Source organism: Amborella trichopoda, chromosome 10 (genome assembly GCF_054954075.1).
Source record: "Amborella trichopoda isolate Santa Cruz 75 chromosome 10, AtrichopodaSantaCruz75HAP2 v2.0, whole genome shotgun sequence".
NCBI classification, from domain to species: Eukaryota; Viridiplantae; Streptophyta; class Magnoliopsida; order Amborellales; family Amborellaceae; genus Amborella; species Amborella trichopoda.
Window position 1 is genome coordinate 10,500,334 of NC_142345.1, and position 27,087 is coordinate 10,527,420.

The 27,087-nt window shown below is 38.5% G+C and overlaps 1 protein-coding gene across 4 annotated transcripts in view; it reads left to right on the forward strand.

Moving 5' to 3' along the window:
• DEK1 (calpain-type cysteine protease family) overlaps positions 1–27,087 on the forward strand; it is a 40,849-nt gene that overhangs the window by 10,964 nt on the left and 2,798 nt on the right. For 3 of the 4 annotated variants that reach the window (XM_006856239.4, XM_020674803.2, XM_020674802.2), the window contains exons 8-31: positions 82–1,012; positions 1,136–1,246; positions 1,656–1,714; positions 2,191–2,353; positions 2,637–2,910; positions 3,207–3,357; positions 3,468–3,579; positions 3,666–3,831; positions 3,982–4,052; positions 4,183–4,274; positions 4,432–4,594; positions 4,761–4,832; positions 6,300–6,677; positions 6,809–6,924; positions 7,002–7,299; positions 7,965–8,284; positions 8,642–8,993; positions 9,120–9,440; positions 9,592–9,696; positions 9,805–9,933; positions 14,115–14,495; positions 14,688–14,825; positions 15,063–15,299; positions 15,438–15,929. In XM_006856239.4, the coding sequence (XP_006856301.1) occupies positions 82–1,012; positions 1,136–1,246; positions 1,656–1,714; positions 2,191–2,353; positions 2,637–2,910; positions 3,207–3,357; positions 3,468–3,579; positions 3,666–3,831; positions 3,982–4,052; positions 4,183–4,274; positions 4,432–4,594; positions 4,761–4,832; positions 6,300–6,677; positions 6,809–6,924; positions 7,002–7,299; positions 7,965–8,284; positions 8,642–8,993; positions 9,120–9,440; positions 9,592–9,696; positions 9,805–9,933; positions 14,115–14,495; positions 14,688–14,825; positions 15,063–15,299; positions 15,438–15,743 (5,446 nt within the window). In that variant the 3' untranslated portion in view covers positions 15,744–15,929. The remainder of the gene's footprint in view (positions 1–81; positions 1,013–1,135; positions 1,247–1,655; positions 1,715–2,190; positions 2,354–2,636; positions 2,911–3,206; positions 3,358–3,467; positions 3,580–3,665; positions 3,832–3,981; positions 4,053–4,182; positions 4,275–4,431; positions 4,595–4,760; positions 4,833–6,299; positions 6,678–6,808; positions 6,925–7,001; positions 7,300–7,964; positions 8,285–8,641; positions 8,994–9,119; positions 9,441–9,591; positions 9,697–9,804; positions 9,934–14,114; positions 14,496–14,687; positions 14,826–15,062; positions 15,300–15,437; positions 15,930–27,087) is intronic. The other variant, XM_088849611.1, reaches the window with a different exon arrangement.

Here is a 27,087-nt window from a genome sequence, read left to right on the forward strand (position 1 = left end):
ATAGATTTAGCATGACACTGAACTTATTTATATGTATTTTAAGTCATTTTAGAATCCACCTAATTTTTTAATTTAATACAGGTACTTGGGACATTGCATTAGTTATGTGGTCGTTGCATCTGTTCTTTTGGGAGCTGCTGTTTCTCGTCACTTTTCTGTTACCAATCCAATAGCTGCTAGACGTGATGCTTTGGAGAGTACGGTGGTTCGGTTAAGGGAGGGGTTCCGGAGGAAAGGATTGACTAGTTCTTCCAGTTCTTCTGAAGGTTGTGGGTCTAGTGCTAAACGTAGTAGCAGTGTTGAAGCCTGTCACCTAGGTGGGATTGGGAATATTGATAATGGCATTGATAGTGGAAGACCCAGTGTAGCATGGCGGAGTAGTTCTTGCCGTTCAGTTGTTCAAGAATGTGAAATGGTGTTTACTGATAGGAGTCTAGACAATATCAGTTCTTCAGTCATTTGTGCTAGTGGTGGGTTGGAAAGTCACGGATGTGACTCAAGCACATCAACAAATTCAATAAACCAACAAACTTTGGATTCAAATTTAGCTCTTATTTTTCAGGAGAAGTTAAATGATCCCCGGGTTACTTCTATGTTAAAAAGGAAAGCAAAGCAAGGTGATCGTGAAATAGCCAGTCTACTTCATGATAAAGGGCTAGACCCAAATTTTGCTGTGATGTTGCGGGAGAAGGGTTTGGACCCGACAATTCTGGCATTGCTTCAGAGGAGCAGTTTAGATGCAGATAGAGATCATCGGGATAATAATGATGCTGCTATCAATGATTTAAATTCTCTTGAAAATGCTGCAGCCATCCAAATTTCATGGTCAGAAGAATTGAGGCGACGGGGTTTGGAGAAATGGACTGAATTATCTAGAACTGTTCTTCGTCACATAGCTGGTAGCCCAGAGAGAGCTTGGGTACTTTTCAGTTTAGTCTTTATTCTGGAAACTGTGATTGTAGCCATCTATCGTCCAAAGACCATCAAAGTGATAAACGCAACTCATGAACAGGTGCGATTGGATTCTATAGCAATATAAGAGCATGCTATCTTCTGTACTGAATTCTTTGCTTTGAGTATGCATTATACTATAGAAGTTAAATCTGCTATTTGATTATCTTACTTTGCTGTGCAGTTTGAATTTGGCTTTTCAGCGCTGCTTTTTTCGCCAGTTGTTTGTTCCATTATGGCTTTCCTTCATTCACTTCAAGCAGAAGACATGGCCATGACCTCCAGATCCCGCAAGGTGATTACATGATTGGATATTTATTCACCTCGTCATGGTCTATTTCAATAAATACGTTCTTCCAAGAATATCACTAATGAGACAACCATGCTATGATCTTCTCTTGGGAAATTATTTGAATTTTAGTAAAGGTTTTGTGCTTAATAGATATTTGTGTCATCTCACAATTGGGGGCTTTATTAATTATATTTTTGTTTTCATTCCGGCGGATAATCTGGGGCTTGGGTCTAGGATTTTTGTCTTAGAGGTGAAGCCCTTTATGCCCTAATCATCAATGGATTATGTATTTATGCTTGGCCAAGTCTCCTCTGTGATGAGTGTGAATAGTTGTGAGTTGCAGTTCACATGTCATTTCTTTTCGATAAGTAACTCTTATTGACTGTTTCTTGCTTCAATCTTGTGTTTGCAGTATGGCTTCATTGCTTGGTTGATGACTACCTGCGTTGGCTTACTACTTTCATTCTTAAGGTTTGTTTTGTTATTCCTTAGATGGGAAAAGTATTTTTTGCTCCTTTTTCTAGATGAGAATGGGTATCATTATACTTGGAAAGGTGAACTATTCATTATTATTAGGGACTGATTTCTTAAATCAACTTGATCTGGACAAATTATTTTTATCTTTTAAGAAGATCTTAGTTGATGACAATTGCTGGTTGTCATCGGTAAATGCGGTTGTCTGTGCTACTGTCTGCAGAAGTTTTTTCTTTTTTCTTTTATCATTTTAACTTCAGCTTGAACAGTTGTAATTGATGCATTATAATTTGATGCAACAATGATGGTATTATTGGATTTCTTATTATTAATTTGTGTTTACTAGCCTGCTTACAATTTGCTTGTTTTCTATGGTGACTGTCTTTATCTTTGTTTTTTTTTCTTTTTTTGGTTTTAAGCTTTCTGGAACTTAATAGCTTAAATCTGAAAATTCATTTCATTCTTATGTGCAGCAAATCATCTGTTCTGCTTGGTTTAGCACTTACGATCCCACTCATGGTAGCAAGTCTCTCAGTTGCAGTTCCATTGTGGATTCGCAATGGTCACAGATTTTGGGTTCCACGAATGGATTGTGCTGGCCAGACAAACAACCCACAAATTCTTGGGCGGAAGGAGGTCTGTGCTTGTTGCTGGCTGTACGCTTTGGATTGTGATCCTCTCACTCATTTGCTAAGTAGTAATAATAGATACATATGTATACATCGTATGTTCATGCCCATTGTTTGTCCTTTTTTTTTTTTTTGATAATTAATTGTCACTCATTATTTTGAAAATGGATATTTGTGTTTACTAGCATTTGAAATCATTCAAATATGTAGCAAATAATTTCTACAATGCTATTTATTAGAAAAGATCACACCGCTCTATTTGCAACATGTACTGATGGGCATAATTACAGGGGATTGTCCTCACGGTTTCTATGCTGATATTTATTGTCTCACTTTTGGCTCTTGGTTCAATAATATCTAAAAAACCTATGGATGATTTGCGCTATGAGGCTTGGAATGGAGATAAAGAAAGTTTTGATTCTCCGTACACATCATCTTTTTACCTTGGCTGGGCAATAACTTCAGCACTGGCTTTAATAGTTACTGGTGTGCTTCCCATTGTTTCGTGGTTTGCAACCTATAGGTTTTCACTCTCTTCAGCCACTTGCATCAGTATCTTTGCAAGTAAGTTGAGTTTAAGTACTTTCTGGCTGCTGAAATTATTTAGTGGAAAATATTGTTTGCTACCGTATGATCTTTAATAAGGTTTAGAAATCTGTATAACTTCATCAGATTCTTTTTTATCAGATTTTGTTTTGGTTATGTATATGCTTCATCAATTCAATTCCATTATTTAGCCTACTTATAATAGGGAAAAAAGCGCTCTAGTCCTTTGCCACCTATTTGTTCTTTCACCACCCGTTGCTTTTTTATCAGGGATCTATGATATATTATTATTATTATTATTTTTTCTTGTGTAGTTGTTCTTGTTGCGTTTTGTGGAGCATCATATTTTGGAGTCGTGAATTCTCGAGTTGATCAGGTTCCAATGAAGGCAGATTTTCTTGCTGCTCTACTGCCCTTGATTTGCATCCCTGCAGTGCTATCACTTTATTCGGGTCTGCATAAATGGTGAGGAAGATGGTTGTGTTTGCAACTAATGTTGTAAACTGTTAACTAATGTTGTAAAATGTGAAATCCTATATAATATGAGAAATACTGTTTGCATATGGTGTTTGTAGGAAAGATGATGATTGGAGGCTTTCTCGAGGTGTTTATGTATTTGTTGGAATTGGTTTACTGCTCTTGCTTTGTGCAATATCAGCCGTCATTGTTACTGTTAAGCCTTGGACGGTGAGGCATTCTTCTGAAATTTTGGTAAATATGTGTGCATGTATCTGCTCTACCAATCTGACTTTGGTTGTTTATATTTGTCACAGATTGGAGTGGCTTGCCTTTTAGTTCTCCTTCTTCTTGTCCTGGCCATTGGGGTCATCCACTTTTGGGCTTCAAACAATTTTTATCTGACAAGGACACAGATGTTCTTAGTTTGTCTTCTAGCATTTGTTCTTGCTTTGGCTGCTTTTCTGGTTGGACTGCTGGAAGGTAGAGGTTCTCGTTTATTATGTTTATTTGTCTAACTAGTTTGTTAGCTGTTTGACTTTCTCTAGGGAGTATATCTGTGTTCCTATATTATTGGGTTGACTGCTAGATAATCCTGTATATTTGTAACTAAGAATTACATGCTGTGTGCAGATAAGCCTTTTGTGGGAGCATCCGTTGGTTACTTCTCATTTTTATTTCTTCTTGCTGGGCGGGCATTGACTGTAAGTTTGCCCACTTTTTTTCTTTGAAATGTTTAAGTCCCTAGTTTCTATGTATTAACTGTGCTTCTAAGATTTGATTATATGTATTGTTTTTAGCATTGCTTTGTTGAGTGAACTATTCTTGTGCCAGGTTCTTCTTTCACCTCCAGTAGTCGTCTACTCACCAAGAGTGTTGCCTGTTTACGTTTATGATGCTCATGCGGATTGTGCAAAAAATGTCAGGTATGTCTAGTATTTTTTCCCTCTGGTTTTAACTTTTTATTCTTGTATCCTTCTGTGGATGTATTTTGATTCTATTATCTCATTAATTTACATCCTTATTGAACTGTTACTTTCAACATGTTTCTATTTATAATCTGAATCTGACCACTTTGTACAGTTCTGCATTCCTTGTTTTGTATGGGATCGCCTTGGCTACAGAAGGCTGGGGTGTTGTTGCAAGTTTGAAAATTTATCCCCCTTTTGCTGGAGCTGCTGTATCAGCAATAAATCTTGTTGTAGCATTTGGGTTTGCTGTTTCTCGTCCTTGTTTGACCCTCAAGGTGGATTACTTTACAATCCCTCTAGTCTGTCCACTGTTAATTCTCCTTTTTATATTTATGTCTATACGGAAGAATTTTCCTGGGAAATTATGGCATATTAAATCTGTTTTGATTGTTATTTCATATCTTCCTACACTGTAAAAAGTTAATGTCTTCTGAACAACAGATGATGGAAGATGCTGTGCACTTTCTCGGTAAAGATACCGTAATTCAGGCAATTGCTCGATCAGCCACAAAGGTTGGTCCCAACTTCTTGGTATTTAAGATGTTCATGCATTTCTTTCTGGAAATACTATTCTGGCTCTCATTGAAGCAGGCATTTTTCATTCACGTATGTGGTTTTAATAGGTTCTTTAGATGCACTTATTTATCTGGTTCATAGCTCGATTATAGCTACTCTATATTCCACAAATGTTTGCAAAGTAGTTCAAGACCTTGATTATGGTTCCCTCTTATCTCTATCCTGAGCTCCAGGTTCTCATGATAAATGGTGGAGATCTGCTTGTAATCTGTCCCCTTTTTTTTGGTTCATCCTGTTTCTTGTGTCATTGACACTGAGATGCCACTGATTCTTCTTCCTCTTTAGAGACACATTCCATTTAAATTACAAAATTCATGGCAAAGGTCGTGGAAATCAACTTTCAAATCTCCCTTCTTTTGTTCTCCCTGTTTCTTACATCATTGATCTAAGATATGATTATTCGTCTACGTCTATAAATATCACAGTTCCCATTTGAAGTGCGAAAACTTGTAAAGATGCTCCTTGAATTACTCGGAAAAGCATTTTCTGGGCAGGGAGTTGATGATTCTGGTTGTCATTGGATTATATGAACTTCATGAATGTTAGTTTTCCAAAAAAATGTCTTGATTATGGTTTCTGATGTGTTTCATCATCGGATTTGGTTGTAAAGTCATCTGATTGAACCATTTTGTGTGCTTAATTCTTATCTTTGATAGAAGTTATATTAGGATTTACATGAAATTCATGCAACTCAAAGAGTCAGATCTCCAACTGTTTCTTTGTTTGATTTGTAAAAAAAGGGTGTGGTTTTTATAAGGTTGCAACCTTAAACAATCCAATTAAGGCGCACCACCAAATTTTGTCATAACATGTAATTTTGGCGTAAACAATGCTGTAATTTTGGTGTAAATTATGGCAAAATCTATATTCATATCTAATTATAAAATTTTAAACTCCAAAAATAGTTAAAATCAAGTAGATTTATAAACATATCAAAATCTTGAAAATGGATGGCCTAGACAATGTGTTGCAAGATGCGCTATTTCTGGGATGCAAAATCCCTTTTTTTGAATATTTTTTTTCATATTCATACATCTTGATACCGAGATGATCAATTAGAGGGTTTTTCAACATTAAACAACCTTTTCCGATGGATTTTTGAGGTGCATCTTTAATTCTACAATTTAAGATTGCAACCTTATATATTGTTAACACTTCAAAAAAAAAAAAAAAGAAAAAAAGAAAAAGAAAAAAAGATTGCAACCTTATATAAACTTTTTCCATAAAGAATTCCTTCCTTTATTTGTTTATCTTAAGAAGTTTGCATTTTTAGCAATGGGACGTTTTATTTTATTTAATCTTTCTGAGAAGTAGTTGTAAAATGCTTTATTTATCCTTATGCTTTGAACCAGTGGGTTATGCTAATATGCAATGCTGCTTTTTGTGTTCTTTTTCTGAAATCAGACTAGAAATGCTTTATCTGGAACTTACTCAGCTCCACAAAGATCGGCTAGTTCTGCTGCTCTCTTGGTTGGGGATCCTACCATTACTAGAGATCGGGGTGGGAATTTTGTGCTTCCAAGAGCGGATGTGATCAAATTGAGAGATCGCTTGAGAAATGAGGAAGTTGCTGCAGGGTTATCCTTTTGTGGAATGAAAAGTGGCTTAACATATCGGCATGAGTCTTCTAATGATGTAGACTACAGAAGGAAAATGTGTGCTCATGCACGCATATTGGCTTTGGAGGAGGCTATAGATACGGAATGGGTATACATGTGGGATAAGTTTGGTGGATATTTGCTACTCTTGCTGGGTTTGACTGCCAAAGCAGAGCGTGTACAGGTAAATAAGAAATGTTGTGAAACCTTCGTTTTACGCCTTCTTTTTTGTTCCTATGATCTTCTACAATATATTTGTCTAATTTATATTTTCTTATGAGTGTTAACAAAATACTACTTGTGATTCTTTGTTAGGATGAGGTTCGCTTGCGTCTTTTCCTTGATAGTATTGGTTTCTCAGATCTTAGTGCCAAGAAAATAAAAAAGTGGCTGCCTGAAGATCGTAGGCAGTTTGAAATGATACAAGAAAGGTGATTTTCTTATCCTTACTTTTGGATTTGATTTTAGTTTTGTCCACTTTTGACTTACATGTATTGTTATTGTGCAGTTACATTAGGGAAAAGGAGATGGAAGAGGAAATGTTGATGCAGAGACGTGAAGAGGAGGGGAAGGGAAAAGAAAGAAGAAAGGCCCTCTTGGAAAAAGAAGAACGCAAGTGGAAAGAGATAGAAGCCTCTCTTATGTCCTCTATTCCTAATGTTGGAAGCAGAGAGGCGGCGGCAATGGCTGCAGCGGTGCGTGCCGTTGGCGGAGATGCTGTTTTGGAGGATTCTTTTGCCAGGGAGCGGGTATCTAGCATTGCTCGTCGCATCCTCACAGCTCAGATGGCACGTCGAGCACAACAGGCTTGTCTTCAACTTTTTTCATTTTATTGTTGTGAAGGAATAAAATAGTCTTGTCATTTAACAGGTTTGTCTTTAGAATTTGTTTGTACCCATACTTGATGTTGTTAACAGAAAGCAAAACAGAAAACAACCTATAAATGTACATCAATTTTTAATTAAATACAGTCACCTAGTCAAAAAGGAAAAAAAAAGTGTACTAATACCCTCATGGCTTAAAAAACTCAATGGTCATGAGGGTCATCGCCATCCATTCAGTGTTGAATAATGATGGATTGAGAGTTCACTCCACCTGGGATCATCATTTTATTTTTGGGTTAGTATGCTTATAATCCTGATGACTATGACAAAATGCAGTTATGCAGCCATCACCATCCAATAAATGGTTGGATGCCGATGGAGCATGATTGGCTAGAATATGACATGAGATCTATGGTGGATCCTCTCTCTTCATCACCATCCAAGCCACTGATTGACCGTTGATGTCATAGCTTATGGATTTTCTATTTCCATTAGGATTATATTATTTTTGTTGGTTAAGCATTAAGATTATCAATACTGTCCCTTTATTTTATTTTTCTCGTCCATGTTGTAGCTATTTGAAACCAGGTTCAGTTGAGAAGATTTTATCACCCTTGTAACTTTAATTTGATTGGAATCTTTTACAGACTGGGGTCCTGGGTGCTGTATGTATTCTTGATGATGAACCTAGGACAGGGGGCAGACACTGCGGTGCAGTTGATCCGGCTGTGTGCCAAAGTCAGAAGGTTACCTTTTCTATTGCAGTCATGATCCAGCCTGAGTCAGGCCCTGTTTGTCTTTTAGGAACTGAATTTCAGAAGAAAATTTGCTGGGAGGTCCTTGTGGCTGGTTCAGAGCAAGGTATAGAGTCCGGGCAAGTTGCACTTAGATTGGTTACAAAAGGTGTCAGGCAGACCACTGTTGTAAAAGAATGGAATATTGGGGCAACGAGCATTGCGGATGGAAGGTTTGAGCTTAATTTGATATAAAAGTGTCTTTATGATTAATTATTAGTGTTGCATAAGTAATAAACTTTTACCTTTTTGCACCATCAAAAAGAAAAAGACAGTCTGGTGGGCTTGTGACCAACATAATCTAGTCAAGCAATATCAATCTGCTTTTGGTGTAGCCTTTTCTTGAGAGTGCCAGGTTCACCAATCTAGAATATGAAAAGTAGAACCAGATGACTTGGTCATATGTGATAGAAAAAAGATCTTTATAGCTCTATTATATTCTCCTGTGACTTGAAGTTGCACGTTGTCCGTGAAGTTAGCATATATAAAAAAAAAAGGTTTAACATTATCCATGCAAACTTTCTTTTCAGGTGGCATATGGTATCTGTGACCATTGATGCTGAACTGGGTGAGGCAGCTTCTTTCGTGGATGGGGGTTTTGATGGATATCAAACTGGATTGCCACTACTTGTAGAGAATGGTATATGGGAGCAGGGAACCGAAGCTTGGATTGGAATAAGACCTCCAACAGATTTAGATGCATTTGGTAGGTCAGATAGTGAAGGATCTGAATCTAAAATGCATTTAATGGATGCATTTTTGTGGGGAAGATGTTTGAATGAGGATGAGATTGCTGCTCTGTATACTGCTACAATTTCAGAGGAGTACAATCTGGCTGATCTTCCGGATGAGGGATGGCACTGGGCTGAATCTCCTCCAAGGGTATTAATCTAAAGTTTTATATTTTATTTAAATCCTGGCCTCGTGTTACTTTGTTGTTATAGGCCACTTTATCAAACTAGCATCATAATGGTAATTTATCTTTTTTATTATTTGTTGTATATCTAGGTTGATGAGTGGGACAGCGAGCCTGCAGATGTTGATTTGTATGATAGGGATGATGTTGATTGGGATGGGCAGTTCTCTAGTGGGAGGAGAAGAAGGGCTGAAAGGGAAGGAGTGGCTGTGGATATGGATTATCTTGCTAGGAAGTTCAGGAAGCCGAGGATGGAAACAAGGGAGGAAATAAATCAAAGGATGCGCTCTGTTGAGCTTGCTGTGAAGGAGGCGCTTTTTGCTAGAGGGGAAATGCATTTTACTGACCAGGAGTTCCCTCCCAATGAGCAATCATTGTTTGTTGATCCAGATAATCCTTCTCCAAAACTACAGGTGAGTTTTTTTTAGTGGCATCACTTTTTTTTTTTTTTGGAAATATTAGTTGCATGGCATCACTTTTTAGTTTCACTGTACGAAAGTTCAATTACTTAGTGATGAAAAGAATCAATTCTGATAGCATTTCATCTGATTTTTCTTGTTCAAGGTTGTTTCTGAATGGATGCGGCCTATGGAATTAATGAAAGAGAGCTCTATGGGTTCTATTCCATGTTTATTTTCTGGACCTGCCAATCCTTCTGATGTTTGTCAGGTATCTATTTTGTTAGGATCAATGCTTTAATGTAGCTTCCATTTTTGTCTCCTGATTATTTTGGACTTGGGACCAATGCAAATATTATGGTATACTGTCTTTGTACAGGGTCGATTAGGTGATTGTTGGTTCTTAAGTGCTGTTGCTGTCCTCACTGAGGTTTCCCAGATATCCGAAGTGATAATTACGCCACAATTTAATGAGGAAGGTGTATATACTGTCCGCTTCTGCATTCAGGTAATAGCCTCGAGTTGTTTTGCTTGTAATGGTTAATCTGAACATGTGGGCAGTATGTATCTGTTCATTTCTTATTTTGTGCTCATGACATGTTTCTAACTTGGATTTGTTTCAGTCCTGCTCATATCTTTCTTTTCTGATACGGGAGGATGAAAATATCCAAATTTCAGGCATGCTAATGATTTTTTGTTTTTGTTTTTGTTTGGGGGGGGGGGGGGGGGGGAAGAAAACTAGAGATAGAAATCAGGATTTCATACTCTTTCATCTGTTTCTTTTTTTTTGAGGAAAGTTGACTATAATTGTATTAATATTTACTAAAATGTACTATCTGTCGAGAATTTACCCTCTTCTACCATGGTCTCACCCTTTGTCTTGGGATACCTCGACCCACATTATCGATAAATTTGATTGGAGATGCGTGGGATGGAAAGGAAGGTTTCTATCCAAGGCAGGAAGCCACTCTAGCTATTAGCTTGTATTCCAGATGTCTTTATTCCGCATCCCGGCCTCGATAGCTGCTAGATTGGAGCGAATGATGAGGGGCTTTTTCTGGTCGAGTGAACATGAGAACAAGTTCCATCTCATTGCTTGGTCCAAATTGTGCCTCCCAAAGTCTCAGGGAGGTCTGGTTGTTCACAATTTGAGAGTCCACATTGATGCTGTCTTGGGCAAGTGGTGGTGGAGGTGTGCGACCCACTCAAGCCACCTTTGGAGAGAAGTCTTCAATCACAAGTATTGTCACAGCTTCGACCGATGGATTCCGGTATACAGGAATAATGGCCTAATTTCTGGATTCTGGAAATCTGTCCTTAAGTGCCATGAGCAATTCTCTCGTTACATTAGGTTTCACACAAGAGAGGGAACCAGGGTCTCTTTTTGGAATGACACTTGGGTTGGATGCTGATCTCTGAGGGATCAGTTCCCTAGCCTCTTCCACATAGCGCACGATGAATGCTCAACTGTGACGGAAAATTTTGGGATCACAGGCCCCCTTCAATCTTGGTCGCCAAATTTCAGGAGACCCTTGAATGATTTTGAACTCGATGATCTCGGGCCTTTGGCAGAAATCCTACACCAAGTCTTCCTATATCCGGTGAAGACAAGATCATATTGGAGCCATCCCCCTCGGGAATCTTTTCGGTATCCTCTTTCTTTAACACCCTCTCTTGTAATCCCATTGCTGCTGGCCCTAACCCTTCCTTGCTTCTTAAGCCTGGAACCCCATCTTGCCTCCTTTCCATCTGTTTTTGGCTTATTGCAAATCAGAATCATGTTAACCATAACAACAGCTGTCTATCCCAGCAAAGCACTAGTACGTTGAATTTTCTTCTTTGAACGCATCCACTCCCTATGGTGTTTCTACTTGCCTAGCCCGAAATGGGGTGCCTATGCCTCTTCACTTTGTTTTCCATCTCAGCAAATTTGATTAATACATCCACAGAAGACGTGTGCATCAACAGTTCATATAGGTATTTTTGGACCTTCGATAGATTCACCCCACTAGCTTTAACTTGGATTCTCATTAAACTATTAACAAGGGTCCTTGCATGAAAAATTACTTCCTAGCCATTTTTTCTATGAATAGCAAATGGAATTGTGAAACAATACAATATCCATATCTGATAATGACAAGGTATCATCCCTATAACTTGACTCTACATATAAACTCTTTCGGCTCACACCATCATTCCCCCACATATTGGCTCCTGAATTAGCATTTCTAAGGACATGGATAAGGAAAGCTCTGATGATGACATTTCAAGGGAAAAATAAATAAATAAATAAAAGCTCTGAATGATCACAATTGTCAAATTATCTCCATGACAATCATCAGTTATCTCTATGGGATTTGATGATCTTCCTTTTATGCCCACTGAATCGCATTTAAGCGATCTACTTCAAATTCTTTCAAGGAGTTTGATAGGGATGGTCTTACATTATTAACTTCTTGGCTTAAGCCAATGTGGAATCGCAATATCCATTGGCCCCTGAGATTTATATCTTGTAAATTACCTCGTATCCCACTTGGTTCCTGATCACCATGGGAGCATCCATCAAAATCAAACCTAAGGACCTCTACACCTGAAGGAAACCATGTATGTGAATGCTTGACCATTGTGAGTTGTTAGAGAACCACCTGCTTCCAATTTCATGTGAAGCTTCTAGCATTATGCCCCTGAAACTCTTTTCTGGTGCATGCTCAAGTAATAGCTCGATGTCATATACGATCACAAAGAAGCTCCTTGTTTGCCCCATTCCCCTTGAAGATCCAATCTCTGTTCCATCCACTGGCAAAAACCACTGAGAGGATGCGAAGCTTATTAGATAACCTATCATTGAATAACATCTTATTAATCTTCATTCCAATATCATGCCAATTTTCCAAAACTAATGAGAGACCTGTCTCCAACCCCATAACTGATACAGAGAGAGAACTCCCTATGAATGACACATCCTTTTTGTTCTCGGGAGACTCTTGTTAATTCCCTCATGCTTCTAGTGCCCCATTTAACCTTGAACGACCGATATTTCTTATATTACCATGGTCCAATGACTGCCATCATCCTGTAAAAAAATTTAGGTCTGTTGTTTGTTAGCTCATCCATCCAGCTCATATTTTTTCTTGCCATGTCCCCATAGATGTGCTCATAAGGTGAAGTGCTTCTCTCCTTTCCAATTTTGCATGTAACCAAGCCATGCGCATACATAATCTTATGCACATAACCATAACCATGGACTATTTGATTGACCATATGGTTATTTAAACCCTGAGAATGCTATTAACTCAGAAGTAACTGACTTGATAAGCTGTTTTATTCATGTCAAACTTCTAGATTTTGAAACCTTGAGTTAGCCTCCAGTTTAAATGAAGTTTTACTCTGAGTTCAACCTGATTTTGTGTTCTTAAGGCTTGGTGCCTGTTGTGCTTAATTTTATTTTTAGCTTATGTTCAATTGTGTTTTCTGTCTGTTCAAACATGTTTATTTTTGGATCCATGCTGCCACTCTGATTAACTGATACATATCAGTTGATATAAAAATTAGACCAGGATACCGATCTAACTGGTATGGAGTTGGACTGCAACATAACACTAGGTCCATCAACTTTGGACCTCTAATCACAGAGCCATTAAAGGGTTTTGGATTGGTCTAATAGGTTGTCCTTGTCAAAGTAGACTGATGCTTCAGAAATTTCTTTTTTGAATAAAGGTTAACTTTTATAAACTTGGGAAAAATTCCCTTGTTGATATAATGGAGTACTACTGTTTTATGTGATTATTATCCCTAGAAGCAAGAAAATTGCCCCAAAAAAAAGAGAGAAAAGATTATAGGTTACAAATACATAGTTATTAAAGAGCCACCCAACATACACATTATAGCAGTGTCATAACGCAAAAAAAAAATATGACATGCACTCTCGCACTCAAGGTGGTTGCTAAGGTGACCCATCCCACAAGTGCAATGGGTGCAACCCAAAATAAAATTATACATTATTGGTTTACTACATAGAATCCAACACTCGGACTGAAATTGCAAGTTCACCTTTTGACATTTCTTTCTGGGTGAATACCTTTTGACATTTTTTGACTAAAAGCTCATATCTAGCTGTGTTGATGCTTTTGTGAGAAAATATGTTAAACCTAGAAAGGAGTGCTTGTGAATGCATATTACTGGAACAATTTAATAAAAAAATGGGCAAATATGGGTGGGGAAGTGGTGTTTAAAAACCGTAATGGGTCTCCTTATTTGTCTTAGACAATATCAAAACTCAAACTCGGTTTCAACTTGCTGAGTTCGTAGTTGACTTGCCAAGTCTTATCTTGTAAAACTCAAATATTCATAATAATATTCCTTTTTTTTTTTTTGAGAATAAAAATTTAATTTAATTTTTTGAATATATGTTTCGTATGAGAATCTTACAAGACTAGGACTTGACTCATCATTCTACTGAGTCCTATGTAAAACTCAGACACTCGGTGAATCTTTTAAGAATTGAGATGATCTTTCAAAAAGATGCATCACAGGGAGTTGAGCGAGTTTAAAAATCGGCCATGCCTGAGCTGACTGGTGGTTCCTGAGATTTAAAAGTTTTTAAAGTTTAAACACTACTCTCAGGCATGCCTGTTGCTGCATTTGGAATGGAAGCCTGAAACTGACGTTTGAGTATGGGTGTACTTGTAGGGTGAATGGGTTCCAGTTGTTGTTGATGATTGGATTCCATGTGAGTCACGTGGCAAGCCAGCATTTGCAACGAGTAGGAAGAGCAATGAGCTTTGGGTTTCCATTCTTGAAAAAGCTTATGCAAAGCTTCATGGGTCTTATGAGGCACTTGAGGGTGGGCTGGTCCAAGATGCTCTTGTGGACCTGACTGGTGGGGCTGGTGAAGAGATAGACATGAGGAGTGCGCAAGCTCAGATTGATCTTGCAAGTGGAAGATTGTGGTCTCAGTTATTACGCTTCAAGCAAGAGGGTTTTCTTCTCGGTGCCGGGAGCCCATCAGGCTCAGATGTTCACATTTCTTCAAGTGGAATTGTCCAGGGACATGCTTATTCTGTCTTGCAGGTAATTTGGGGTTTTGGGTTGGATAATTGTTTTACATGGAAGTAAAAGCGCTGTGTATGCACGTGCATACATGCATGTGCGTGTTTGTGGGTGGGTAAGTGTGCGTATGTGCGTGCGTGTATCTTTGCTATATGTAAAGTTGAAGTCATTGGAATTGGATTATGAGTTTCACTCTGCTGAAAATTTTGTCAGGTAAGAGAGGTTGATGGGCACAAACTTGTTCAAATTCGTAACCCATGGGCTAATGAAGTTGAATGGAATGGCCCATGGTCAGACTCATCACCAGAATGGACCGACAGGATAAGGCACAAGCTCAAGCATGTTGCCCAGGTAGCCACTAGTAATTTTCAGTTTTCACCTCTTCTATGACATAGGAGGTGTGAATTTCATAATGAACATCCACGAGTGTTCCTTACAATATTGTTGTTTATAGTTTGCTTAACCATGATGTCATTTATCACAATGTGCGGTTTATTATTATTAAATTTGAACTGCTGTTTAATTAGGTTTAATTATAATCATCACATGGATGCATGTCAAAAACTCGTATTTTCTTTCATTGGCCAGTCAAAAGATGGAATATTCTGGATGTCCTGGCAAGATTTTCAACTTCACTTTCGGTCAATATATGTTTGCCGGATATACCCACCCGAGATGCGTTATTCCATACATGGTCAATGGCGTGGCTGCAGTGCTGGGGGCTGCCAAGATTATGACACGTGGAATCAGAACCCTCAGTTTAGGCTTAGGGCAATTGGACCTGAGGCTTCATTGCCAATTCATGTTTTCATCACATTGACTCAGGTATACAAAAGGCTCTTGATATGCATTTGAATTTGTGATTATGTGATGTGAATTCGTTTTCCTTCTAATCATTGCTTGATGCATAGTGATACTAAGTTGTTTTTCTTTTTGTTTCGTCCTCTTTTCTTCTTTTGACAGGGGGTTAGTTTTTCGAGAAAAAATGCTGGTTTCCGGAATTACCAATCAAGTCACGACTCGTCGATGTTTTACATCGGAATGAGGATACTGAAAACACGTGGACGACGTGCAGCTTACAATATATATTTGCATGAGTCGGTTGGTGGGACAGACTATGTGAACTCAAGAGAAATTGCTTGTGAAATGGTCCTAGATCCCGATCCAAAGGGGTATACGATAGTGCCCACAACCATTCATCCTGGGGAGGAGGCACCGTTTGTTCTATCTGTTTTCACCAAAGCAGCAATAACTCTTGAACCCTTATAGCATGGTTTTACAATGGTTGCCTATTTGCAAATGCTTTTCCTGCCCTTTTAAAATGGCTGGTTATGGTGTACTCTGGTTGAACCGGAGGTGCTTCAGCAAGTACTGAGTCCTCTCAGGTGTCCCTGGACTGTGCATGCCTTCCGCAGGATCTTTGAGGGGCAAAATCTGTGAATCTTCAAAGCTCTGGTATGGCTTGTTTTTCCTTTTTCTTCTTATTTGGCCTTCCATTGGTTTTTCGGGAAATGCCCAGAGCCTTTGGTTTTCTGAGAAGTTAGATGTACAAGAACGCCTTTGTATAGTAATGTATTCAATTCTGAAAGGGTTCATTCGTTTTTCACTGAAATGATTTGTTTTCCATCTCTATGTACGACTTTGTGCTTGCAAATGGGCGTTTCTGTTGAAAATGAACTGTGTTGGGTCCAGCTACTTCCATGAAACATGACATGAACATTACGCTGTGCTTGCCTTCTTGTTTCCATATCACAGATGCATATAGACATACTTGCATGCACTGATACGCTCGTACATACATAGATAAACACAAAGTTTTTGAACTTTGCAATTGTACTCCAGGTCTGTTGGACTTTATCTTCTGCGTTCTCAGAGGCAGGGAAGACTGGGAGCTTTCTTGTCCTGTGGCTATATGTGATTCTATGATTGTTGAGGCATGTGCTCTACTCATGGGATTATGGATTTGTCCCTTTCATTTGGGCCTTCTTGTTATTGTAGAGGGTGATTTCCTTAATGAAATTAGATTAGCCCTGATGCCTATCCCATGGTGGTTGGCCATGAACTTTGGCAAGATATGTGCCATTTGTTGCTCCATGGAGTTGTCCTTCACACTTGTCCTTAGGGTTACAAAGGAGATGTTGATATCCTAGCAATTAAGGTTGTAGCTCATTATGGTCTTGCGGTAGATGTAGTTCAAATTTAGCTGCACATGACATTTTACCCTGATTTCTTGTTAGCTTTTCTTAATTTCCTCTATCTTCATTTAATTTTTAAATAAATTTCAGTATTGATAAAACTAACCTAAAAATCAATATAGCCCTTTTCCTTAAGCTAACCTATCAAAAAAAAAAAAAAAAAGTTCAAAGTTAATGCCAACTAAATAGAAAATTGTAGCAGATGCTGTTCCAAATCCTGCCAATGTGGTTATAGTGAGTGAATTACAGATTTCTCCACTTTTACTTTTGCCTTTGAGATTCACTTTCGCCGTGTTCTTTGAAAAAGCAGCAAGGTTTCAGCAGTGTTATAACTTGTCGTATGTGGACTATAGGTGGTACGGAGTCCCTTGCATCCGGTGGCTGCTAGGCAAAGCACATCAGTTCCCCAGCTGGCAATAATTATAAAAAATTTAAAATCACGAAATTTATAGGAATATAAAGTTTAGCACATATGTGTCTATATATGGTAATAATAGGGCTTCTAATTTAGTATTTTTCTCCCATATATGTGGTCTCAGTTGCTAATAGAGCAACGAAGTCATTGTTGATAGAGCTTCTCATTTTATATTCTTGATCTCGTTGGGAGTATTGGTGCTCATTGCTCTCTCCCTGCAATGCCCTAAAATGTGTCTTGGTCCATCGCATTTATTTGGCTTCACTGGTTTAGCCAAATGATAAGGCATGACTTTGAGACCCTTTCCATATAGTTGGTTCACCCATTTACCAGTGTTCCAGAAAATGCTGGACGGCACCTAGGCAGCTGGGGGGTCCTGGTTGCCCATGGTTGCCTGGTGCCCAGGTGGACACCCAGGATCCTTGGTGGCCTAGGGTCGATAGAGGTGCAGGGGGTGGATGGGGAATCTTGTTTTTAGGTCCCAACATTTGTATAAAAAATGCATATTCAAAGTATTTCTTTTTAAACATTTTTATGTGGAATCAATGCCAAATCCAAACCAAAGTACTATGATAATGTCAAAACTACATTATCCATAGACTCACTACAATATTCCATAAACATAAACTGTAGCTCCATACACATTTAGCACAAATATGAGTACATGACAATAACACATTAACACGCCATAAAATATTAAATTCCTGTAGTCCAAAGTTCCAAACCAAAGTTCTAAACTACTAGCACAACCAAAAAATAAAATAAGAATGATACAGTCACAAATAACAATCCAATCCATAGTCTATCGACGATACACCATACGCCATGTCCGTACCATCTCATTATCCATAAGATTACGAAATGTGTTGGATTGAAAGCACCCTCACTGGGTGGCAATCGGTAAAAAATACATCAGTTGATTATATGCAGATGGGCTTATAAGATTCGCCCTAAAGACAAGATTCAGTGTCAAAAAGAAAAATAAAAAACTGAGCAGTGTCTTGGTGCGTATGAAGGCGGGCTATCTAGAGCGGTTGTGGTCCTGAACAAAAAAGGAGTTCGACTTGGCCTGGATGTCCATATGTAAGCTAGCTCCCTCCTTTGCCAGTAGGTCCGCGAGATCGTTGGACGTCCTCCAAGTATGCTGTCATAAGACACTCGTACCCTTGCAAAAGGTGGGTAATTTCATAAAAAATGGAAGACAGTTGCCAAGGTGGGGGGGACAACCTTTTGCCCAAGTGATGGTGTTCAAAGAGTCTCCTTCCACAATCAGACAAGTGGTCCAGGATGGGTTCCAAAATCTCAAGCCCAAAAGAAGGGCCGATGCTTCAGCGTATTGGGAGTCAAAGGTCCCAAGGTGCACAGAGAAGGTGAAGAGGACATTTAGCTGGCAATCTCTGAAAACCCCCCTAGCGCCTGAAGGGCTTGGATTACTAAGAGAGCAGTCATCAAAGTTGAACTTGATGCTGTCATCTGGTGGTGGCTGCCAGTTGTACGCTCTTGAGGGTTTTGAGGGCATGTGGATGAGGGCATTTTTCCATTGAGAGAGAAGGGTGTTCCTAGATAGGCTTGAGAAAGTCTTGTGGTTAGAAGCCCAAAAGGTAGTTAGCGAGAACCTTGTGGAAGAGAGCAGGTGGTGTAAGATGGGCACTGTTGAAAATTCTGTTGTTCCCCCTTCAACATAATGCTTGTCCTCCTCCGTTTCTTCTGAATTTGCAGACTCCTCTTTCTCCATCCCCCTCCTCCTTTATGAAGATGATATAGTGGCCTTACGGGTCGACTGCTCTACCTGATGCCTCTGAAACCATATCCATCCTCTTCAACCACTCCATAGTATTCTCTGTATCTTTCATTTTAAAAGGGCTTCTTTTATCACGCTTAGCAAATCTTTCCTTTAATCTTCGATTATACTTCATATAAACTACGCCATGAAATGAAATATATCAATTAGTAAACTTATAATTTAATTATTTAAAATTTAAATGCATAACAAAAATAAATAAGTTAAAAGACTTAAAGTAAGTTATATTCACTAAACTAAAGTAACATGCCCTTTCAAAAATACTTAAGTTCCCTAACAACCATATGAACAAGTAGTTAGGTTCAAGATTCAAATGGCCATCTTTTGTAAAATTTTGGAGCACCGCAGGCACGCTGGCTCCACCAATAGGCTGCAAATTGAGTGCAGTCTCTATAGTTAATTATGAATTATGATATGTGATTTAATTGTTATGAGTTACCAAATGAAACATCAAAAATGAAACTTGAACTTAAAAAGTTGAAACTAGAAACTTGAAAGTAACTGAAGCAAAACTGAATTTAAATCTATTACCTGGATCAACTTTGGTCCTCTGCCTCATTGCCATGACACTTGTGAACGACTTCAATGCATACTTGTATAGGTTTATCTCCTCTGTGCATATCTGATCTTGAATTTGACTAAGAATGAGCCTCTCGTGACAATGATTAAATCTAGTCATAATTATGTCATTTGTCTAAAATTCCATGTCAACATAAAAAGAAGGGAAAATGACATAACCCAAACCCCCACACCCTCCGTCCCCAAAACAAAAAACACGAAGGAGTTCTTAGTGCAGGGTTTTAAGCCTTTGGAAGTTTTTAGGGCAATTTTAGAGCCCCAAATAACTCGTGAAATAGGCGAAACATAAGATTAACACAGAGCCCCAAATGCCTTCTGAATTAGATGAAACATAAGATTAACAGATTTACGGATGCAAAGTCTCAAAGAGATTGTAAGACATTAAAATGCTTGAAATCCCAAATGTCATTGTAGTAAACTAGAAGTCTACAAATAATACACAAAGTCAACAAGGAAAAACAAAAAACAAACACATCAACCAAACAATTCTATGGCATCACCACATGGGGTGTCCAAGTGGATCCTCACTAGCATTTGATGATGATGATGCCATGCCATCATCTTCAAAGTTATTGCCCTTGTTAACATATTGAGCGTCATCCCTCGTGTCCTCTGAATCTACTTCTTTCTCTTCATCATCCTGTCTTGATGTCATCACCCTCTTCCTCTTCTTTGCATTGCCTTCCCTTCTTGGGCCTTGTCCCCCCCCTTCCTTTGGGTTTGAGATTGAGCTCAAGTGGTACGCACAGGGGGCATTGATGTCCCAGCAGCCTCACGAACCTTGCCCCAGGTCAAGCCTTCTCCAAGGAATACCTCATTATCATCGGCATCAACTAGGCACTCGCATGTGTCATTAATATCAAAAGCTTCAATAGCCTCCTTTTCATTGTGCTCCAATTGTCGATGGTGCTCTTGCAATTTCTGATTTAACTGAACAAAGACTAGGTCATTCAGTCATTTTTTCTCTAGTCCGTTTCTCTTCTTTGTATGCACCTAATAGAAAAAAAACTCACTTAGTTACTAAGTACTAAGTATGTATGAAATTAACTATTCATTTAGTATTACCTATTAATTTATTAAGTAAATAATTAAATAAATAATATTAGCAAATAACTAAATAAATAATATTAGCATTTCAATGGTGCTGAAGTTGCGCTCACATCTAGAATAGTTGCAAGTCAGATGTAGTATTTTCATGGCCATCTGCCTCAAATGAGGGGTGCTTCCCTCATTGCCCATCCAGCATGCACTTATAATATAAAATTGTAAATGAAGTAATTTAGTAAATTAGAAGTTCTAAACTTACTAGGAGGGTCTTGGACCTCTGCCTGACTGCCACCCCCTTACTTAGAGATCCAGTAGTGAGCCTATACAAGTCTAACTTCATCATTGCCTTATCCTACACTTCAGGATCAGGGTTGAGCTTTACGTTGCACTTGTTGAAAGCATCTATTGACTTAGTTCTGCTATGTAACTCAGGATCCGTGTAAAAGTGAGTAGTGTTAAGGTAGTATCATGCTAGGTCTAGGGGCCTCTCAAGCTGGTAGTTCCATTTGTCTTCAATAATCTTCAAAAATTCGTCATACCTCTTTTCATCATGCTCCAAAGATCTCCTGATTTCTTCCTTTGCTTCCTCCATGGCTTTATAAATATGCCCATAGCAAGTTTCTTCTCATCATAAACCATCTTGAGAACCTTTACCAAAGAGCAAAACACTACCAAGGCATCTTGTACCTTGTTCCAAAATCTTGAATCCATGATAATATCCATAACAACTTTTCTATTAGCTTTCTTGGATCACTTGGACTTGGTTCAATCCTCACACAAACAAGGACCTCAACTTTGCCTTCTACTCATAATAAAGGTTGCAATGACAAGTAGGAGGTGGCAAATCTAGTCAACCCAGGCCTCACCAAGTCTCTATTCTCAATAAACTTCCTCATCATGGCTAGGACCTGACCAACATAAACTTCCTTAAGTAAATTACCCTCAATGAATCAATGCATTCAAAATAAGTAACAAATAACTAAAGAAGCATAATACCATATACATAGTATAATACTATAGTGTAAACTTGAGTGTGACTGTATGAATAAGTTGCGACTTTCCTTGCCTTTTGAATGGTTGCCATGAGTGTCTTCTTCTTACTAATGGCCTCAAGTATGAGGTCTATGCAGTGTGATGCACAAGGGGACTAGAAAATGAGCGGCGTCTTATCCATCAATAACCTAGCGCCCACCATATTAGCTGAATACATATCGGTCATAACTTGGACCACCTTATCCTCCCTTTTCTCCTCTATACACTGGTCAACCAAATTAAAAATGAACTCTGCATCATGCGACTTGTTAGAAGCATCAATAGACCTCATGAACATCATCCTTACTGGAGAATTCACCATCCAATTCATGATCCGTCTGTGCCTCTTATCACTCCAACAATCTGTCATGACTGTGCAACCATATACACGTCACACATCCCTGTGGGTCTTCAAATAGTTATTGGTTAACTCCACTTCTTGCCTGAGTATTGGCCCTTTAAGCTCATAAGTTGATGGAGCCTTCAACCCATTGCTTCCAACATAGTTTGGAACAACCACCTCCCCACATATTGGACCATCTTATTTCTATATTCTTTCTTAAAATGGGTATCTCAACTTGTTTGACCCCTTTCTTGTGGTAGTACCTTAGGATCAGGGTGGGGGAAGAAAGCATCCATAGGCCCTCTTGTTTTTGGCCTACTAGAAGAATCAACCTTAGTATATAAGTCTTCTTCCTCTCCTCAAACTCCAAAAACGTCTGCACTCCTTACAAGTTCTTCATGTCTTATTCTCACCTCCTGTTTCTTGTTTTTCTCACCGCCTCCAAGTACTGTCGCATCTCTCTCCTGATCTCATCAGGCACTAGAGTGCATGCGGCCACATTCCCTCTAATGCCGACTAATTCTTCAATCTGTTATCGCGAACATTATATGATTGTTTACAAAACTTGCACTCTACCCTATTCTTGTTAAGGGGATTTGGACAAGATCCATACTTCTAGCCTAGATCACTTGGCCTACTTGATCCATTAGAAGTCATTATCCTCAATGAATAATAATTGATTGAGTATCAATGTGAATCAGAATCACCTAATCAACAAACTAGTGAAATACACAATATTAAAGAATTAACTATTAAGAAAACATAAGAACCTCTATTTAAGTTTTAAATGAAGATATAAAAAACATAAGAAACTTGATATAAGTTTTAAATGAAGATATAAGATGTTAGTTTTACTGACAACCTAGTCCGAGAAACAATGAGTCTTATGATGTCAATCTGAAAAAAAATAATCATATGTAATTTCACATATGACTTAACTCATTAAGATAAAACATAATCATTAATTTATCAAATAAAGTGAAACACTAATCATAGGATATCAAAACATGACACATTGTACAAAAAGGAATCAAGTTTCATAAAAGAATACGATATGTGCCCAATTGATCGTCCAAATGAGAAAAATTCAATTAATCACAAAAAAATTTCAATTTTTCAACTATAAACATGTAAATATATTGTAAAAGAAAAAACAAATGATTCACAACATAATACGTTATAGGAAAAAATCAAAACCCTTATTCAAATATGATAATACTTTAAAAATATCAAAAGGATGTCGGTGTAAACCTCGTCTATTGGGTCGCCAAAAGTCTTCAAAATCGACTGCTAGAAGCTCTAAAAACACCCACGAACTATTGCTTTTGTTTTGGGAAGAAATTGAAAAAATAAAAAATTTATCTATCTTTTGGGGAGTTTCTCTCTAAATGGCATTGTTTTGGTTTTGGGAGTGTAGAATGTAGGAGATGACAAATTTTGACCCTAGTCGAGGGTTTTTTCTGCCATTTGACAAATTTCCTCGAGGTGGCCACCTAGACTGCAGCGCCTAGATGGTGCCTGGCCTGCCTAGGCGTCGCCTAGATGGTGCCTGGCCTGCCTAGGCGTCGCCTAGACACATGCCACCTGATTGTCCTGCCTAACTAGCGCCTTGGCGTTTTTGAAATTTGGCTGCCTAGGTGACAGTCTAGGCAGCTGGGCAGCCGAATTTTCGAACGTTGCATCCACTCACAAAATTTCGTCTTTTTATTTGATTGCCTCCATTCTTTTTTCCTAGACCCTATTATGTGAATTGGGCTAAAGCACTCTGTTCCCCTTTATCTCTCTTACCCTCCAATGACTGGACTCCCTGTCCCTCTATATCTTCCTCCCTCCCTCCACATTAGCCATCTCTCTCTCTCTCTCTCTCCGCACAACATCTTGCGAATGAATTACAAATCACAAAATCACTGTAAGGAAACATCTGGACATAACTAAGAGGGTTGAATGATCTTCCTTGTATGGAGGATGCGAGCAATCATGGTTACTAATCAAGTAAATGGACACAAATCAGAATTACCGTCTCTTAGATAAAATTATTTATAAATTACGAAGAAAAAAAAGCGTCAAAATTTCCACTAAAAGCTCTATTAGGATTTATGAGAAAGTGTAATGAGGGAAAATGGGTTTGCTTTTTTGGTATAATGATTGAATCCAAGCAAAGCAGCCTCCAATCTTTGGGTCAATAGAGAGAAGGGGCATGGTTGAGAGAGAGATGCTTGCTGTGGAGGGAGGTAGAGAGGTGGTTGCTGCTTCATGGCCAGAGAGAGAGAGAGATGGGTCACCATAGGGGATGAAAGAGAAAGGGGAATGAGGTTTTTAAGCTATTTTATAAATGGGGTATAAATAAAAAGAGTAGGGGTAATTTTGTAAAAAGAAAGGAAAAATCTTGGTTGGGGGTATAAATCCGATTTCTAACACTTTAGGGGCCCCATGGGACTCTCGTAAACCCGAGGGTGTATATGGGTTTATAAATCTATTTAGGGGGATTTACGTTATTTTCCCTAAAAAAAGCTGGGTTCAAATAATAACGAGCTGCGTGCAGCGGTCGGTGTAGCTGCCTATCCGACTTCTCATCAATAATCTTCTAAACTGGCTTAATAGAGGTTCTCATCATTACCCAAAGTCTTAGCTATTTGTCCCTTGTAACTTTTCATTGCCTTAGATATGTAGCCCATGGAGGGTTTGTCAGTGTCAACCATGCATAATACACTGACTAAAAGGAAAGAAAGCCTTGAGAGTTTGATGAACCCACACCAAACGTTCCTAGATAGGATGCTAGCTCGTGCCTTCTTCCCTTTTTGATGCCTGTGCCACTTGTGTCCTATCAAATCCTCCAAAGTAAACATCAGCCTCAACTGGTTGCTCTTCATATGTGCTGTGCATTGCACCAGAAATAGGTATTAAATCTCGTGACCCCTGACCAAATTATCCCCTTTTTGTGAACATGTGCATCATACTGCGAGTGAGGGTGTGGTTATAGATGAAGGCTGTAACTGATCTAGCCTTACTAGCTATGCCTTCAATCCTGGATATAATGCCAATAGCTTCAGGCATGAGGTTTATGCAGTGGCTGCACATGGTGTCCAAATGATATGAGGGTAGTTCTGGTGCAACAAATTAGAAGCAGCTACATTAGAGCAACATTGTCTGAGACTATCTAAATAACATTAGCTACCCAACCTCCATAATATTCATCTCAATCGATTTATATGTATCGGGTACCATGGATATCATCAGAGGCTGAATTGATCTAAAGCAACACGTTTGGTTCGCATGAAAATATTTTCTAGAAAACATGTTTGCATGAAAAAATTCTCATGCAGTCAAGTGTGGGAATATATTCATACCTGTTGGTCGTAGTGCATCTTGTCACACCAATTGGCAACTAACTGATGTAAAATTATTCCCACATTTGACCACATGATAATTTTTTCATGTGAAAATGTTTTCTAGAAATCATTTTCACACGAACCAAACGTGCCATTAAAGGACAATTGACCAACAAATTCATCTGACTCCTCTTTCCATCACTCCAAGAGTTGGTCATAATAAATACCTTAATGAGCTGATACTCCTTATATGTGTCTACGAGCTCCTCTGTGAGATCTCCCTTGTTTTTTCAAAAGAGCTCTAAAAGCTCATATGGGATTGGAGGAGCCTCAATTCAGGCCAAATCGGCCAATTGCTTCCAACATCGTGTAGAAGCTACTTAGGTGAGTAGCATTGAAAGGAATGCCTGCCTCATATGCCCTCCAAGCAATGTACTGATTTTCAATTGTGGTTTACTTCTTTGTTTTCTCAATTTTAACCTTAGGGATAGAGGAGGGAAAACAATCCATAGGCCCCTTCACTTGAGACCTCTCCTAGACTGGGACAAAAGCTACTCAGTGTCCCCCTCATCCTCACTCTCATCATCATCAAACACACGAACTCCAACTGTTAAATCTATTGTACAAACTTCCTTTAGTTCTTTTTTTGTTTTACCAAATTCTAATCTTGTTTAATCTCCCCCTTAATAGGTTCATAAACCTTCTTACAAAGGGCAACATCCCCTTTTATAACGGCCAGGTGTTTCTTAAACCAGTTTATACATCCCTCTAATAACAAGGTATTTCTTGAACCGGTTTATACCCCATCAGTATCTTTTTCATAATAGTTACACCTTATACAATTTTTGTCCTTTGGATTCTAGTTTTTTTTTTTTGATAAAGTGATTCGGGTTATAACAGTACTTCCTCGATCACCACTTCTAGGAGAACCTGAAGAAGACATTGTAAGAACCACAAAAACCCAAAAAAAAAAAAGAAAGATCTCAAATATGAAGATTTTCGAATTACCTTCATGCTCGATCTTTAATTTTCAATGTTTGAGATGTTTGCCAATCTCAAAAGCTCGTTAATAACCATCTAATAAGTTTTCAAAATGCATAAAATTGAATTAAAAAAAAAGGATGATGTTTGGATCAATTTTCGAAAACTTTGAATTTGAAGCTCAATCCAATCAAATTTGAAATTTGTTGCATATTTTGAGTATTTGGGATCTATTGGGGTTAAAAATGGGTTTAGGGGTTTTAGAAATAGCCCACCCCCATTGCCTCCTTATTTGGGAGGGAAAAGCTGAAAAGGCCCCCATCTGAGGGGCATTTTTGATCCTAGGTGGGCGCACCTGAGGACCTGCCTAGGACTAGGCACTGGGCATTGGCCTAGGGTCCCTTGGTGGGCACCCAGGGACAGGCTGTCTAGTTGGCCTGCCCTGGTTTGGGCAATGTGCCTAGGCCCCCCTTGGCCTGCCTAGGCACTGGGCGGGTCGCTTTTCAAAACATTGCCTGTTACTAGTCAATAGTTTCACTTCAAAAACTTGAAAGCGAAGATAAAAAAGGAAGGCTATGAAATTCATGACAAATAGGAATATTTGTGCAATGTTCATTGTTTGAGACATGATGAAAGTACATCATATGATAATCAGTACTTTTTTTGTGTTAGTATGAATAACGTGATCATTGGTATTCATACAACTCAAAGAATTAGATCTATAAATGGTATGAGTCTTTAGAACGATTCTTATGCAAATGGAATATTTCTTAGCAATTGTTTCTTAATATTCTGTCATGAACTTTTGTTTTGTAAATCTCTTTAGTTGTCAAAATATTTTGCACTTCACATCCTTTCCTTTGTTGTGCTAAGCATCAGTGTTTATCTTAA